The sequence below is a fragment of the Eurosta solidaginis genome, chromosome 3, assembly GCF_040869045.1.
Source record: "Eurosta solidaginis isolate ZX-2024a chromosome 3, ASM4086904v1, whole genome shotgun sequence".
Taxonomy (NCBI): Eukaryota; Metazoa; Arthropoda; class Insecta; order Diptera; family Tephritidae; genus Eurosta; species Eurosta solidaginis.
In genome coordinates, this window is record NC_090321.1 from 91,134,394 (window position 1) to 91,149,588 (window position 15,195).

General features: G+C 37.1%; 2 protein-coding genes across 2 annotated transcripts in view; one reads left to right on the top strand and one right to left on the bottom strand.

Moving 5' to 3' along the window:
• Window positions 1-15,195, bottom strand: part of LOC137244153 (uncharacterized) — a 317,140-nt gene that overhangs the window by 182,070 nt on the left and 119,875 nt on the right. The gene's annotated exons all lie outside the window — the stretch shown is intronic.
• On the top strand, window positions 6,267-6,784 carry LOC137244154 (uncharacterized). Its single transcript, XM_067772745.1, has one exon. It carries the CDS (start codon window positions 6,372-6,374, stop codon window positions 6,762-6,764), a length of 393 nt encoding a protein of 130 aa, XP_067628846.1. The 5' UTR covers window positions 6,267-6,371; the 3' UTR covers window positions 6,765-6,784.

The following is a 15,195-nucleotide window of genomic DNA, read 5'->3' on the forward strand; positions in this document are numbered from 1 at the left end:
CGCCATGATTGTCTGTCGCATCCTTCATACTAATCGAGCAGTTACTTCTGTGTGAAAGCAAAAAAAATTACCATTTCATTAGCAGGTGAAATGAGATCATTAAGTTTCTGTGTGAAAACTTTCTAAGTATAATTTTATGGGGCAATTCGGGGAAAAAAGGTTGGAAATAACAGGCACCCTATTATGTGTACACATTCGTTGAGTGCTGCCAACTCTCATAGTACTGATGCTGATCGTTCCAGATTGAAGGGCCATTTTACAGATGTCGTATTTTCATGAAAATTTCTGGAACCACAATAGCTCCGAAATGGTATATCGGATTAAAGAAATATGTGAGCTTGGGACAACGCGTACTCATCACATCCATTATATATTAGTATTTTTTTTTAAATATTTGGTTAGGCTAATTTTTATCGCTTGAGTAAAAATAGTTTTCGATCGTAAATCGTGGATTGGTCTTTGCGTCGGAAACATATTACTTGTTTGCATGTTTTTTTTTCGAAATTGTAAGAAACCGCTAAAACCATCTGAAATATGTGTTAAAAAAACACACAGTTTCAAGCGAAATAATATTTGAGGAGTTGCATGCAAAAGGGAAATTTCTTTCAAAATTTAATTACTAAACATTTGAGGTGCTCAAGGACTTTTGTTGTGGTAAAGCTCGCTTGCAAAAAAAGCAACTATTGCAACATTTTGACAACGTATTCTACCGCCGAGCTTTAATTATTATTAGCGAGATTATTGATAGCTAGATCAAAACGCGTCTTCCGGCACCTTTACCATTTTTGGACGTAGGTAAACATTCGATTTCTCGTGTAAAGATTTACCTTCCAGGGAACTAAGTTTGCATGAAAAATAACCCATGGCTAACAGCAGCAGTTTGGTACAGGAAAAAGCTTTGGATTCCACCTGTGGATTATTAATCCTAACAAATACGCGAAATCTATCACTTTCGGTGTAAATCATAAAATAAACCATTACTGTGCAAAACACCCAAAATTTGTTTTGAAATATCCAAATATAACTTTGACGATTATGGCATCAATGGCCAATGTTATGAAAAATTTACCTTTTCGGGTGCTCTCGAAGATCATTAGTTTCATATCTATCAGTGCTGATCAATTTCGGTCTAAAGTAATATTCATAATTCATATATGTATCATGCAAATTAAAAACAAAGAGCATTCAAAAAATTTACAATACCCAATTTCAGGAAAAATTTTCCTAACTGGCGACTCTGGTAAACACCAAAAGGAGGCTGTGTGAATGATGCCACTAATATCAATTCAATGTTGCTGCTGTTGACGCTGTTGGCGCTGTTGACGCTGTTCGACAGGCTCTCTCACGGTTGCCTATATTGCTTTGCCTTGATGCGCGCTGCTTGGATGGCATCAAATGTCAAGGTGTCATATGAACACATTAGACCAAGCCATCAGATAGCAAACTTGAAAGTTAATAGATTCGATACACACCTGCACAGAAATATTTATATACAAACATGCATAGGTTGTGAAGTTGAGTGGAGTTTTCAAGTTAAGCATTGCAATATAATACATATTTATATCAAATACCTACATAAATAGTATTTCCCCACATATTTTAAAGGTACTTTTTAAATTTAAGACGAAATGATTTTTCTGAGCATTGCGACCATTGTGAATTCATACAAGGGCGAATATTTGAAGAAACGTTCACAATAGTAAACAGCCTCGATCACATGTTCAATCGCTGTTCGATTACTTAAATCATTTGCCAACGGTGTTTTCTAAACATTTTTGCAGACGACTGGTATATTGCATTATTTACATATTTTAAAATATTTGCTTGACTGGCTGCTCATATTTTACTTAATATATAGATTTTGGAAATTAAAATCAATTTGTAGTCTGATTTTCTCTATACGCAATTAAAAAAAAGCTGATTTGAAATACAAATGGACAGACTTTTCTTCCATTCTCTGGCCATTCGCGACAGCCATTCTCCCTGTCAGCTATTATTTGACAGGTAGGTATGGCAATGGAGGAATAGCAAGATTTTTCACTTGTATGAATTCACAATGATTGCGACGCATTTTAGATTCCTCTCCTCTCCATTCCTCTATCTATGTACTTCCCTCTACGCTTATTTTCATTCTCCCTACTCCCTTCACGCAATTTGTTGAACTGTAAAAACAAGAATAGCCTCTGTGGGAATTCTTTTACCATATCTCTGGTTTAACTGGATTGACCTGTAGGAGAATAATACCAAACCCATAACCCTCTAATTCAAGTAAAGATGTACCCGGTATTTTCAACGCTATTGGTGTAGACTTCATATGTAAACTAACAATAGAGACGGCCATAAACTGTTAGCGATTGCTCCTTCAGCAATTAGCGATAATATAATGTTATGCTTTTTACATGGAACATGTTTTACTGCAAACAACTTTTCCTGGAGCTAATAGCGCCATTTCCTCCCTATACCTCCTCTCCGCATGGTTAAATCACAAGAGGTTTGCGCGGTGGACAAAATTTTGGACAATTGCAGTCATCTTGCTCCTCAATAGAATCAACATCTGCTAACCGTGGTTTTTCCAGCAATTCATGAAAAATATTAGTAGAAGAAATGGGAGGTAAAGATTTACAATTGCGCGCTAAGTCACCGAACTGCATAATTCCGTGGTATTATTTCCTTGATTTTATGGTAAACTTAGTAAATATACCAGGATCTACTAGTGTGACAATACAAAGAAATTCTATGAAGGCACCAAGGAGTCATATTCACTAATTTTTGTTTCCTTAGATCCACGAACCCGAACACATGTAAAATAAAGCAAAATTATAAGGCAATTAATTCGTCGATCACAAAATTGACTAGTGTTAAAAGGATTCACTTCGTATTTTTGAAATATTCTTTTACATTTAAATGTTTGTGTAATCGCTGTTTATATAGTCTGAATCCTTGTCATACGTTTTGCTTGTAAGACTATTTTCAATAGTTACGTAAGTAAACTTTAATATTTCGGCGAACCGGCGATTGGCGAAAGATTCCCTTTTACGTTGAACAAATTATGTTTAGCAAGACCGCACCTAAGCTGTACATTGCACTCCTCTGTCCGTGTCAAAGTCTGAATTTAAAGATCTAAGAAAATCAGGAGTTTGTAAGGCAAAATATGGTCGAAAAAGTACATGGCCGATGATTGGAATCTAGTGTTCTTTATCCAGTCCACAAAAAGGGGAACCCTGCAAACTGCGCCAACTATAGCGGAATCAGCCTTATTACTATCGCAAATAAGGTTCTGTCAAATGTATTGCTCACATTTTTGAATCCTACCATGAATCGGCTGATTCGACCTTATCAGTGTGTCTTCAGACCTGGGAAATCTATCATCTACCAGATTTTCATAATGCGCCAAATCTTGGAAAAAACCCGAGAACAAAGAATTGACAAACATCACCTCTTTATCGATTTTAAACTGCCCTCATTAGCATGAAAAGTAGTTGCCTATATGCCACCATATCTTTATTTTGGTTTAACTGCTAAACTTATACTAGTTCAGTCAGAATTGGGAACGATCTCTCAAAGCCGTTCGAAACCAAGCGAGGTTTCAGACAGGTTGACCCCCTATTTGGAAATTACTGTAATTTGTTGTAGGAGAGAATAATACTAGCTGCAGAACTTAGGAGCTTTTTTCCGGGAGGTGGACCAGAGATCATTCTATTCGAACAATTTCTATTCGTGGTTCGATATGCCTGTTTCGATTAGTCTGAAATTTTGGAACAAAGGTAGCCCTTTGCCTGTATTAGTATTTACGAAATTTTTTTTCGGGAAATGGACCAGGGATCGACCGGGAGTGGTACTGGGGCTGTGTCTGGGACTGGACTGGGAGAAGAATAAGAATCACTAGAGAGAAGAGAAAATACGGAAGGAGAAGGAGATAGAGTTAGACGAAGGTGGAGAGATAGAGGTAGGTGGAGCGGAAAAGAAATGAGTGAAAAAATAAACAGGGAGAAAGAGACGCAGAGAAAGAGAAAGGCAGAGGTAAAAACTTCTGCAAATAGACCAAAGTTAGGGTGAACAATGTCAGCCGGGTCTGCTAGTATTCTGCAAGAGCGTGCAATACTAGCGTATGCTGAACACATTTATATCATCGGCCGAAACACCTGCGCCATAAGTACAGCTTACTCAGAATTGTAAAAAGAAACGAAAAATATAGTTTTGATGGTGAATGAGGACAAAAAAAGTCCCTGCTCTCAGAAGCATTAAACATGACATCCTTCTAAACAAGAGAAGCATTATCCCTGAGCTGGGCAACTCATCGTTAATAAGGTATACCGACAGAGGAACCCCCCAGGGAGGCGCTCTTTCTCCTCTAGTATGGAACCTGAGGGTGAACGCTCTGTTATCTATACTACAGCCCACCGGATGCCAAGTCATTGCATATGCGGATGACATAGCCTTGAGAGTTACCGGCAAACACCTTCCGGTACTTGGCGAACTCTTGCAAAATGCTGTTAATCTAACAAATACTTGGTCTAGGGAATGCGGACTCAGCATCAGGTTTTTACCCGCAAACGCATTATACCAGAATTTAATTTTTCAGGCTGAACTTGTAGCTATCTGGGAAGCAGCTCTCTATCTTGCTAACCTGTAGGTGACCCATTCTATTTCAATTTTCTTGGACAGCCAAGCTGTCATAAAATCCCTGCAATACAGTTACACCTCGTCACTAGTGGCGTTGAAGTGCTGAGAAACCCTCAACACACTTGCTGATAATTTCAACCTGTAATATGGGTTCCTGGCCACTGTGACATCTCAGGAAACTGCGCTGCGGATGAGCTATCTAGGGAAGGCACCAACCTGCAAACAATAACATCCGCTGGTTGGGCCAGCCCTCCCCTAAACACCTGCAAACACTGCCTACGATCTCTATTTCACAGATCAAGCAAACGCCAGACGGGCAATGAAACCTACATGTAGAATATCCAAGCAAATCTGGCCTAAGGTGGATGAAAAGAGATCGCAATCGGTGATACTGTTAAACCGTATCTGTATGGGCCTTCTTATAGGTCACTGTCCCATGGGCACTCATGGTACCTATATAGGCCTACCGACAATTGACTTCTGCCGCAGCTGTAAGGACGAGGAGGAGATAGAAAGCATAGATCACTATCTGTGCCACTGTTCCGCACTGTCAAAAACCAGGTACCGATGCCTCCACAGGCACTCCTTTGGGTGCCTTGCGGAGCTTGAATCTGCAAACACAAACGACATCTTGCGTTTCATCAGGCAAACACGCTGGGGTCTAAACATTCTTCGGAAGTAGGGAAATAGGAAATAGGGGCCCCTCGTGGTAGCATAATGGGCCACGACGGCCTACGTGAGTCTCCGCTTGAACAGCGGAGGCATCCACTACAACCTAACCTAACTTCGGATGAGGAGGCTCTGGAAGTGTTCGAGAGAAGAGTTCCTCCAAAGATTTCTGGGCATCTGCGCGTCGATGACGAAGAACGACTGAAGAAGATTTAATGATGAGCTGGCTAGGTCATATTATTATTACGATTGAAAGATGATGGAAGTATAGGTAGTCGGCGGCCTCCACTCCACTGGAAGGATCAGGTTGTTGTTGTAGCAGTGCTTCGCCCCATCCAATAGGTGCGACCGATCACAAATTGTGATCAATATCCTCTAATGGGAGTCCAAGGAAACAAACAACAAACAAGGATCACGAACAAGAATCAGGTGGAAGATGATTTTAATTCTCTTGTTGTGGCCAATTAAAAAGAAAAAAATAAATACAAGGCCTCCAAGAGTATTAAGGCCGAGCTTCTTTTGCAATTTGCGTCGTGCTCTTTTAATTTTTCCTCAATTAAACCTAGACATTGCTCCTCATAATTTAAGCGGCCAATATTGCATGTTTAAATGCTCAACAAAACTTAAGCTTACCCATAAATTCCGGGCCTTAATATGTAGACTTGAATTGCAGTAAGGTAGCACAATTAAGCTGCAAGATACCCTTTCTCTTATTGATTTATGGTAAAAGCCTTTCATTTTTCTACCCATTTTATTCATAAAGATCAAAAATTCTACCAACTTCTAACTCTGAAATATACATCCGTACCAATTAAAAAGCGTTCATCTCCCGCCTTTATCCAATTATTTCACCTGGTGATTTCAACAATTGAATCATGCTCTCCTCCCACACCCTGCCTATGACAATGAATGGAAGCTATAAATCACATGTCAAAGTAAATTTAAGAAATTAAAGGGAGAAAGTTTTCAAAAAGTGTTAAATTTTTTAAATTAAATTATAAAGTTCTATAGCTAAAATTTTCTGGAATTGCAGGGACGATAATCGATTGTCTAAATCGTATCACAAATCACAACTAATAATGGTTAAAGTCTGTTGTATTAGCTCATCTGAACAAGCGGAGCCATCGTCAGCGGCAGCCAAATCGTCGTACAGTCGCAATGCTTTCATGCATTTTTTGAGCGAGTATAGGAGAGTTTGCAATCGTCGCTCACCAGCTTGGATGACGGCCTCGGAAGCAGGAGCGGTTTGGTCACGAATGCCACTAAATGATAAGTATTGTTATATTGAAGCAGCACGTAATGCTGGCTACGTCTACAAGGCGCGCGATCGTCGAATGAATCGCGTGATGCGACATCTTCGCAGATCTCTGACGGAACGTGAAAGTCGAGTTGATCTGCTGCAACTCTCAGCAGCCGTTAAGCAAATGCAGTTATGGAAGCGTAAAATCTTGGATGAAATTAGTAGACGCTGACGATGCCTGCAGATATTTATATGTAGATATGTACAAGTATATCAAAATTAGTACATTTAATGTACGTAGTGCAATATTTTTGTCTAATATGTGCAAATTAAATGTCTAATACATCATGGTTCAATAAAGAGTCACTGTACCATAATTAGGATGATTAGTTTTCAGGTAAGCATCCACCTACCCAGCAGGAGAACAAGCTACATACAGTGTTGAATTAAAATTCATTATTTAACCATTGTAAATATGCTCCCGCTTTTCCAACGGTTTTGTAAGTATATCAGCTGTATTTTCGGTTGTTGGCACATATTTCACCCGTCTTCGTATTTTTCTCGAGCGTAGCTCTAGCGAACATCAATATGTTCGGGGTTTTGACCACTATCTGCGCACTATCATAAAAAACTGAAGTAGGGACTTTTATGTACTCATGATAATCCAACTAGCATTAAAGTCCACGAGGGATCACCGTCTCTTTGATACCTTGGCACAAAGCAATATATTCTGCCTCCATTGGGCTTAATGCAACCATTAGAGCAACATAACATGTGAAGGACTTCCTATGAAATTTATCAAAACCCCAGTCAGCATCTGTGAAGCATGCAAAACTCTTAAAATAAGAAGAAAAAGTTGATTTACCAACAGGATTTTTCTTTAGGTATTTCAGCACGTATTTTGCAGCCTGCATATGCTCTGAATGTGGATGTGAAGTGTACTGCGACAGCTTAGAAACTGTATGGGCATAAGCTGAGCGAGAGATGACAGCCAGATATATTAGCCCACCAACTAAGCTTTGATACGCTTAGATATCTTTATTTTCGCATTTACTGTCACACTTTCGCGAAACCGTACCAGGTTCCCACGGAGTTGTTACGGGCTTGCTATCGTGCCCCACTGCTGAAGAAGTTGCTCTATATATCTCTTCTGATGGATGGATCACCAAGGTCATCATCCCGTTTTTCCATTCCGAGATAAAAGGATATTGGACAATGATTAGTGACACACTTATTTCCTGTATTTCTTGCATACTGGAATTCGCTTGTATCATATCGTCGACATGTTGCCTATTTTCTAATGTTGGTTTTTTCATGAAGAATATATACGGAGAGATCTGACCTACACTTTTAAAACCCCACCTTGGCGTGTATTTCAGCAACTTTCCTGTTCCACTTAGGACCACCGTGTTTTAGACCCTACAAAGCATTTCTGCGCCTGCACACTTTATTCGAATAATTCATCTCTTTGAGCATTGGTGGTTGATACATGCTGGCTTACTAAAAGCTCCAATTATTATGCATTATTGGGCTTTTTTTTTTCTAAAGATTCAAAAGTTTTCTGTTTACTTCGAAAAAGATTTTAATCGAAATGCAGTAACAAATTTAACAACTCGCTTAAAAACACGCACTCAGTAAAGTATTTGGTGCGGGTTCAAATCTCACTTCCGGGATAAAAGGCTTTGAAGAGATTTACAAGGTATAATCGAAACCGCTCTCACCTTGTCCGTCCTCATGTCGAGTTGTTTCTATTTTTTCCCAAACATTTGACAGTGAAATACTTGGCTGCCTCCTGATCAAAAATCCCGAAACCAAATTTATGACTTAATGATGAGTCGGTGACCACATGATCGATGTGCAGAGTGTACTTAAGTAATAGAGCTAAACAGCAAGGGAGTTGATGAGGCCGATTCCTCAACTCCATAAGATGAAACGTTATCATTGGACTATACAGATAAATATAAAAGTAATATTTTGGTTGACAAATAGCACTGGCCCAGGAAATTATCCACTAACTGTCAATATGATCAAACATGGAGACAAAAAACGTTTAAAAGCGCGCATTAACTCTCATGTAAAATATGGTCACATGTCTCTTGTTCTTTGGCCAATCCATAAAAAAAGCGATCACGTAAACCAATAAAACGAATATTTATTTATTATTATACTCAGCGTGCTTTGCACACAGAGTATATTAACTTTGATTGGATAACGGTTAGGTTGTACAGGTATAAAGGAATCCAGATATATATAGACTTCCATATATCAAAATCATCAGTATCGAAACAAAATTTGATTGAGCCATGTCCGTCCGTTTGCCCGTTAACACGACAACTTGAGTAAATATTAAGATATCTTCACCAAATTTGGTACACGAGCTTATCTGGACCCAGAATAGATTAGTATTGAAAATGAGCTAAATCGGATGATAACCACGCCCTCTTTTTATATATAACGCTTTGGAAAACACAAAAATCTGATTATTTAGTAAATAATATACCTAGAATGTTGAAATTTGACATGTGGACTGATATTGACACTCTTGATAAAAATAAAATTTTTTTTTTTAAATGGGTGTGGCACCGCCCACTTGTGATACAATCAATTTTACAAATATTATTAATCATAAATCAAAAATCGTTAAGTCTATCGCAAAAAAATTCGGCAGAGAGGTTGCCTTTACTATAAGGACTGCTTCGAAGAAAAATTAACGAAATCGGTTAAGGACCACGCCTACTTTTATATAAGAGTTTTTTCAAAGGGTCGTGGACGAATAAAATAAGCTATATCTTTGCAAAAAAGAGCTTTATATCAATGGTATTTCATTTCCCAAGTGGATTTTTAACAATAAATAGGGAAAACTTCAAATTTTGAAAAAATGGGCGTGGCACCGCCCCTTATATGACTAAACCATTTTCTATGTTTCGGGAGCCATAACTCGAAAAAAAATTAACGGATCGTAATAAAATTGGGCACACATATTTTCCCTATAGTAGACAATATTTCTAGCAAAAATGGACGGGATCGGTTAAAGACCACGGAAACTTAGACACTAAGCAAGTTCAAAAGGGTCGTAGACTTGAATAATAAGCTATAAAAAATAGTTTTGAATCAAATTATTTCACTTATCAAGTCTTATTGTAAGAGGATATGGGGAGACAGTTTTTTTAAACTGGCGGTGCTTATGTAGAAAATTAATTTGTCTGAAATGAAATGTACAATTGAGGCTCACGCTGAATATATAATGTTCGGTTACACCCGAACTTAGACACCTCTACTTGTTTTTCCATGTTTTCGAGTACGTTCAGAAGTCGGCCATATGCCTATAGGTGAAGGACGCTGACTGGTTGATGTTTGCGCCTAAACAAAATTTGAAATAAAAAATTCCGCGGCGCTAATTTTCCTATATTCTAATTTGACTCCAATGGAAAATCGAGTAAAAGTGCAAATTTTGCCAATACACGTGAAACTGATCCTGCGGAGCTTGTTTGCTTTCACTTTAGACAAAATATGTATATGGTAATTTCCCCGAAATTGTCAAAAGGAAATTTTCTTATAGTCACTTCACCAAATTTTGAAGGGCCCTAAAGTCAGTTGGTCCTATGGCTACCTTAAATTTGCAATTGGCCTTATGACCAATTCGAATTTGTCCATCTACCTTACGTCACCCCATCATTCAATTATTGCATTTTTATTTCCGATCCTTGGTACGTGTACAAAGTTTCAATTAACCCTATGGCCATTTGAAGTGGCTATAAGGTCAACTGAATTTTTGTCCTTTGAGCTTATGTCACCCCACCATCAAATTATTGCATTGCCATTTATATATTTACTAGCTATACCCGGCGTACGTTGTAACGCCCGAGATCGAATGAATGTTGCGTTATTTTTTTCTGTTTTGTTTGTTTATAATTTAGTTTATTGTTCTGTAAATTGAATTGAATTTTGTACGCATATTTGGTGAAATTTTCGTTTAAAACATTTTATTATTGTATCTTATTGTAATGCATGTGGGTACAAAATATTTTTGGTTTTTTCGTTCGGTGCAAAGATAAACAATTTTTTTGGCGTTCCAATTCTAGAGCAAGCAACATATAGTTGGCCATGGGAAAAACACCGACTCTCTAAATTTAATCCTTAAGCGATGGTGATTATGCTTTGTTGATTGTAATTGCAAAAGCAAGGCGTACAGGAAACTGTAAGAGCTTAAAATTGAATGGCAAAACTGCAGGAATCATTGGGATCCGTGGAATGAGCACATCTTCAATTTCGCTTTTGCCGCTGATGGTTGTTGCTTCGATTACATTCGGCATTAATTTCTTAACGCAAAATTGGTGGGTCTAAATTCCGAAGAAGCATGATTGGTGATCCTATTTTCAAAGTTAATATATGCGCAGGCATTCCAGATGATTCTAAAGAGTTGAGAAATTCAATTGGATAATTCACAATTTGATCTTCATCTGTAACTGTGTCGATCAATTTATATTTCGCCACTTCACAAGGAATTTGGTTTTGAATGCGATCACTGATTTTGTTAATATGATCATTTTTGGGACCTAAGATTGCTCGTTCGCATAGCCAAAGAAAAACTTAAATTTAAAATTCTTTATTCAGAAATATGAAAAACCTGCGTCTTGATCGAAGGAACCTATAGCCGAAATTTGGTGATGATTGAAGTGTGGGAAATACGTTTCCATAGGTAACACACATACAGAATTTGATTTTTATATACATAGATGTAGATAGACTGAAGCTATACAATTTTTTTAACGGCGGCAGATTACTAAACGTCCAAAAGGAATAAACGCCCAACTCAACAATTCAGTCAAACTTTAGGTGTTAGGTTATTACTAAGTTTGTACGGCAGCCATAGTTCTGAAAAATCCCATTTGTAGGGAAGGTGCCACGCCCCTTTTTTTCAATTCCACATTTTACTGGTGGTGTTAGGACTTAACGTCATATAGCTCCTTACCAATTTTCATTATCCTACCATTACTACATCCAGAGATATGCAGTATGATATATTCCATTTGTATGGGAGGTGCCACGCCCCTTTTATATATCGAAATAATTTTTAGCCTAAAACCTTCGTGTTGATCGAATGAGCCTATATCCAAAATTTGGTGATGATTGAAGTGTGGGAAATACGTTTCCATAGGTAACACACACACCGAAATTGATTTTTATATATATAGATTTATTTAGTTGTTTATTTATTACGACTCTATTAAGTCTAGATCAAAACAAATTTCTTATAGAGTAGTCTTAAAACTAATTGCAAGTAACTTAAGCCTATAGGAAGTCAAGGGATAAAGCATATGCTTTCATTCATCTATACTATAATAAATCTCTAGAAAATCGTGTCTGTACATCCAAGATTTCTAAAAAAAAAAATGAGTGTACTTGACGTTTGGAATTTCGTAGAATGCATCGGCACCACTTTTTTCTGTTTGTCTGTTTGTCTGTATGATCAAAGAGGATAAATATAATAAGAGCCGTCACTCGTTATTTTTTTGGCATTTACTCGATGTAAACTGTGAGGTAGTCGCTACTTTTGTTTTATGAGGGACATTTTTGAATTGCCTTCCATTTATCCATGCGGTTTTGTCACTTTATGCAAACGTATTTTTTTGGAAAGAGAATTAAATAATTAATTAAATACAGTCGGAAAAATAAACACAAATACCCCATGAAAATGTAGAGAAGACATTTATAAACATCTCGCCCAAAAAGAGAGTAGCGACTACCTCACAGTTTACATCGAGTAAATGCCTAAAAAATAACGAGTGACGGCTCTTATTATATTTATCCTCTTTGGTATGATATCGATAATCTCGGAAACTAACGAATGGATTTTTATGAGACTTTCACAGATGTAATGCCTGTAGTCCAGAAGGGAATCTAGAACTTATTTCATTAACATCGCATGAGAAACAAAAAAGATATAGTTGTTTAAGCTATAATTAAGCTACTTTTAAGGATTTTTTTTTTTTGAAAAACGAAGGAAAATACACTTAGTTTCCAAACAAATATCAAAGAATGCTTTTGCAAAGTTTTTTTTCAGCTTGATATAAATTAAAAATCAAATTCATGAATAGATACAGTGGCGTACCAAAAAAAATTATTTCACGCTGCCATATTACGAAAATCGGTTAAAATGAGGTTACCTAAAACCTCTAAATATGCGTACAATGTGGGCATCAAACAATAGACGAAGGTCACAGGTTTCATTTGAATTTTGTGATATTTCGATAAATTAATCGATAACTGAGTTATCGGTCAAAACGTATTTGCTCCAAAATCTTTAAATTTACCTACAATATGAAATACTAGCTAAGATTTTAAACCTTTTACACGCCTAATCAGGGACTCAAACCTTTTGGTGCAATTCAGTTTATCTATTCCCTGACAGGTGGCGCAAAGTTTTCGTGTGTACTGCGATGCTTTGGTAGGTGTGCGATTGGTTGTACACATTCACTAAATAAAATAAAATAAAAATATAAGGGCCACTTTAATATAAATACGCATCCCGAACAACGTCGGGTACCCTGCTAGTTCATAATAATTTTTAAAAAATAAACGTAAACAAAAGTAAAACATAAATAAGGAGGTGAAAAATATTTATAAAGGCAGAGAGAGAGAAAAAAATATTTATAAATATGAGATAAACTCTTTGCTATAATCTAAGAAGTAAAAATAGTTTTACAATATTCAAAAAAATTGCTTTTAAATTTAGTTATGCTATTGCATTACTTAATGTTATTAGGTAATTCATTAAAACATTTTAGCCCTTTTTAATAAAGATTACATTTATCTGACTCACATCTGAACGCAGGTAATTTAAAATCATTTCTTCTACGAGGGTCTATGTTGTGTATACTTTATATTGACCTTTAAGTATTCTGGTAGGTTACCATCTACAATTAGTTGTTTTTTGTGCAATCGAGCTTGAAAAAAAACGCTTCAACTAGCAGTTTCATTATTACAAAATCATACAGATGGTGCAAGTTTATCAGCTAATTGTTACCTTTTTTAGCTGCTATAACATTTCTACTTCTAGCGCAGTATGTTTTTGACACTCAACCAGAGAACTACAAAAAAAAATACATGAAATGCGAGTGTTTGTTTGTATGTATGTCACCCCGCTGCCACGCTGCTATTTTGTTATTTTTGTTTATCTACACATTCGTATGTTCATTTCATTCGTTCATAATAGTACCCTATTTTTGAATATGCAACACTATACCACACTATCAATCAGGTCGACAATTACCTAAGCGGTTTCAACTGAACCCCCCCCCCCCCCGCTCCCTTTATGCTTCAGGATCATTTGATTTTTAAGGTCGTTACGATTCAAATATTTGATGTTTTTATGTCTATGTTAATAAATTTCTTTATAATTCTGCTACGTATTTACTTTGTTGGTGATATTATATTGTGACGAATATGAGTGACACTAAGTGATACTCACATCCCTAGTCTGATGCTAAGTAAATAAAGTCACAACAACAATAAAGCAGACAGTCACTTGTATCTACATAAACGAATCAATCATTATGTCTACACATATGTACATATACGCAGCTGAGAAGCAACGCACAACCACATGCAGATATCTTATCTGAGATGCTCCTAAAGATATGCAATTACAATTGTGGAAGTGTCGCTCATACATACAAGCGCATGGGGTATGAGAGAAGCTATAAAAATTATACATCTGTAGTTGTAGCTGAGAAATTTATAACTAACTAGTAAGTTCTGGAATTAGAAAAGCCTAGAAATATGCAATGAGGAGGTCGGACAGTATAAAAGGGCGACAACAGTGGAGGCGAGAATCAGTTTAATTTGAGCTATCAATCAGTTTGGTTATTAAGCAAGCTATTCGTTGCAAAGTATAAGTGTTATTGTGAAGTACTTTAATAAAGGCAATTTTTCCATTATTCAATATTGGAGTTATTTATTCAACAGTTTAGCGAAAAGAACGTTGGCAGAAGATTGCAAATAAGGGGAATTGCAGTAAATTCGTAACAATTGGTGTCAGAAGAGGAATTGTTGAATAAATTCCAGAGGACAGCAAGGACATGGCAAAGTTCAGTGAACTGAAGATCCAGCAACTGAAAAAGGAGTTGGAGAACCGTGGATTAAATAAAACCGGCAATAAGATCGAACTTCAAGCACGGCTACGAGAGGTAATGGAGTCGCAAGGAATTGATGTGGACGAGTTTGTCTTTTAATTGATTGAAAAACGAAACAACGCAGACAGTTACGAGCACAGACTTGAACATGATATTGACTGCAATAACTGCTCAAACATCGACAGTGGCATCTCAGCTGGAATCGCAGGAGACACGTATAACATCCAAGATGGACACTCAACTGGAAGAACAGAAAACATATGGCATCTCAACTGGAATCGCAGGAGACACGCATAAAATCGAAGATTGAAACACAAGAAAGGCGTGTTTCAGAAATGTCGACACAGATTACATCAATGATGGAAACACAGTTAGAAGAGCAGAAGACATATATGGCTGAGTAGTTGAAAGCACAAGAAACTCGCATATCCTCGCAACTGCCAGAACAGGAAGCAAGGGTATCATCAAAACTGGAAGCGCAGGATGCAAAAATCGCTCAATTTCAGGCAGAAGTCGACGATTTGAAGG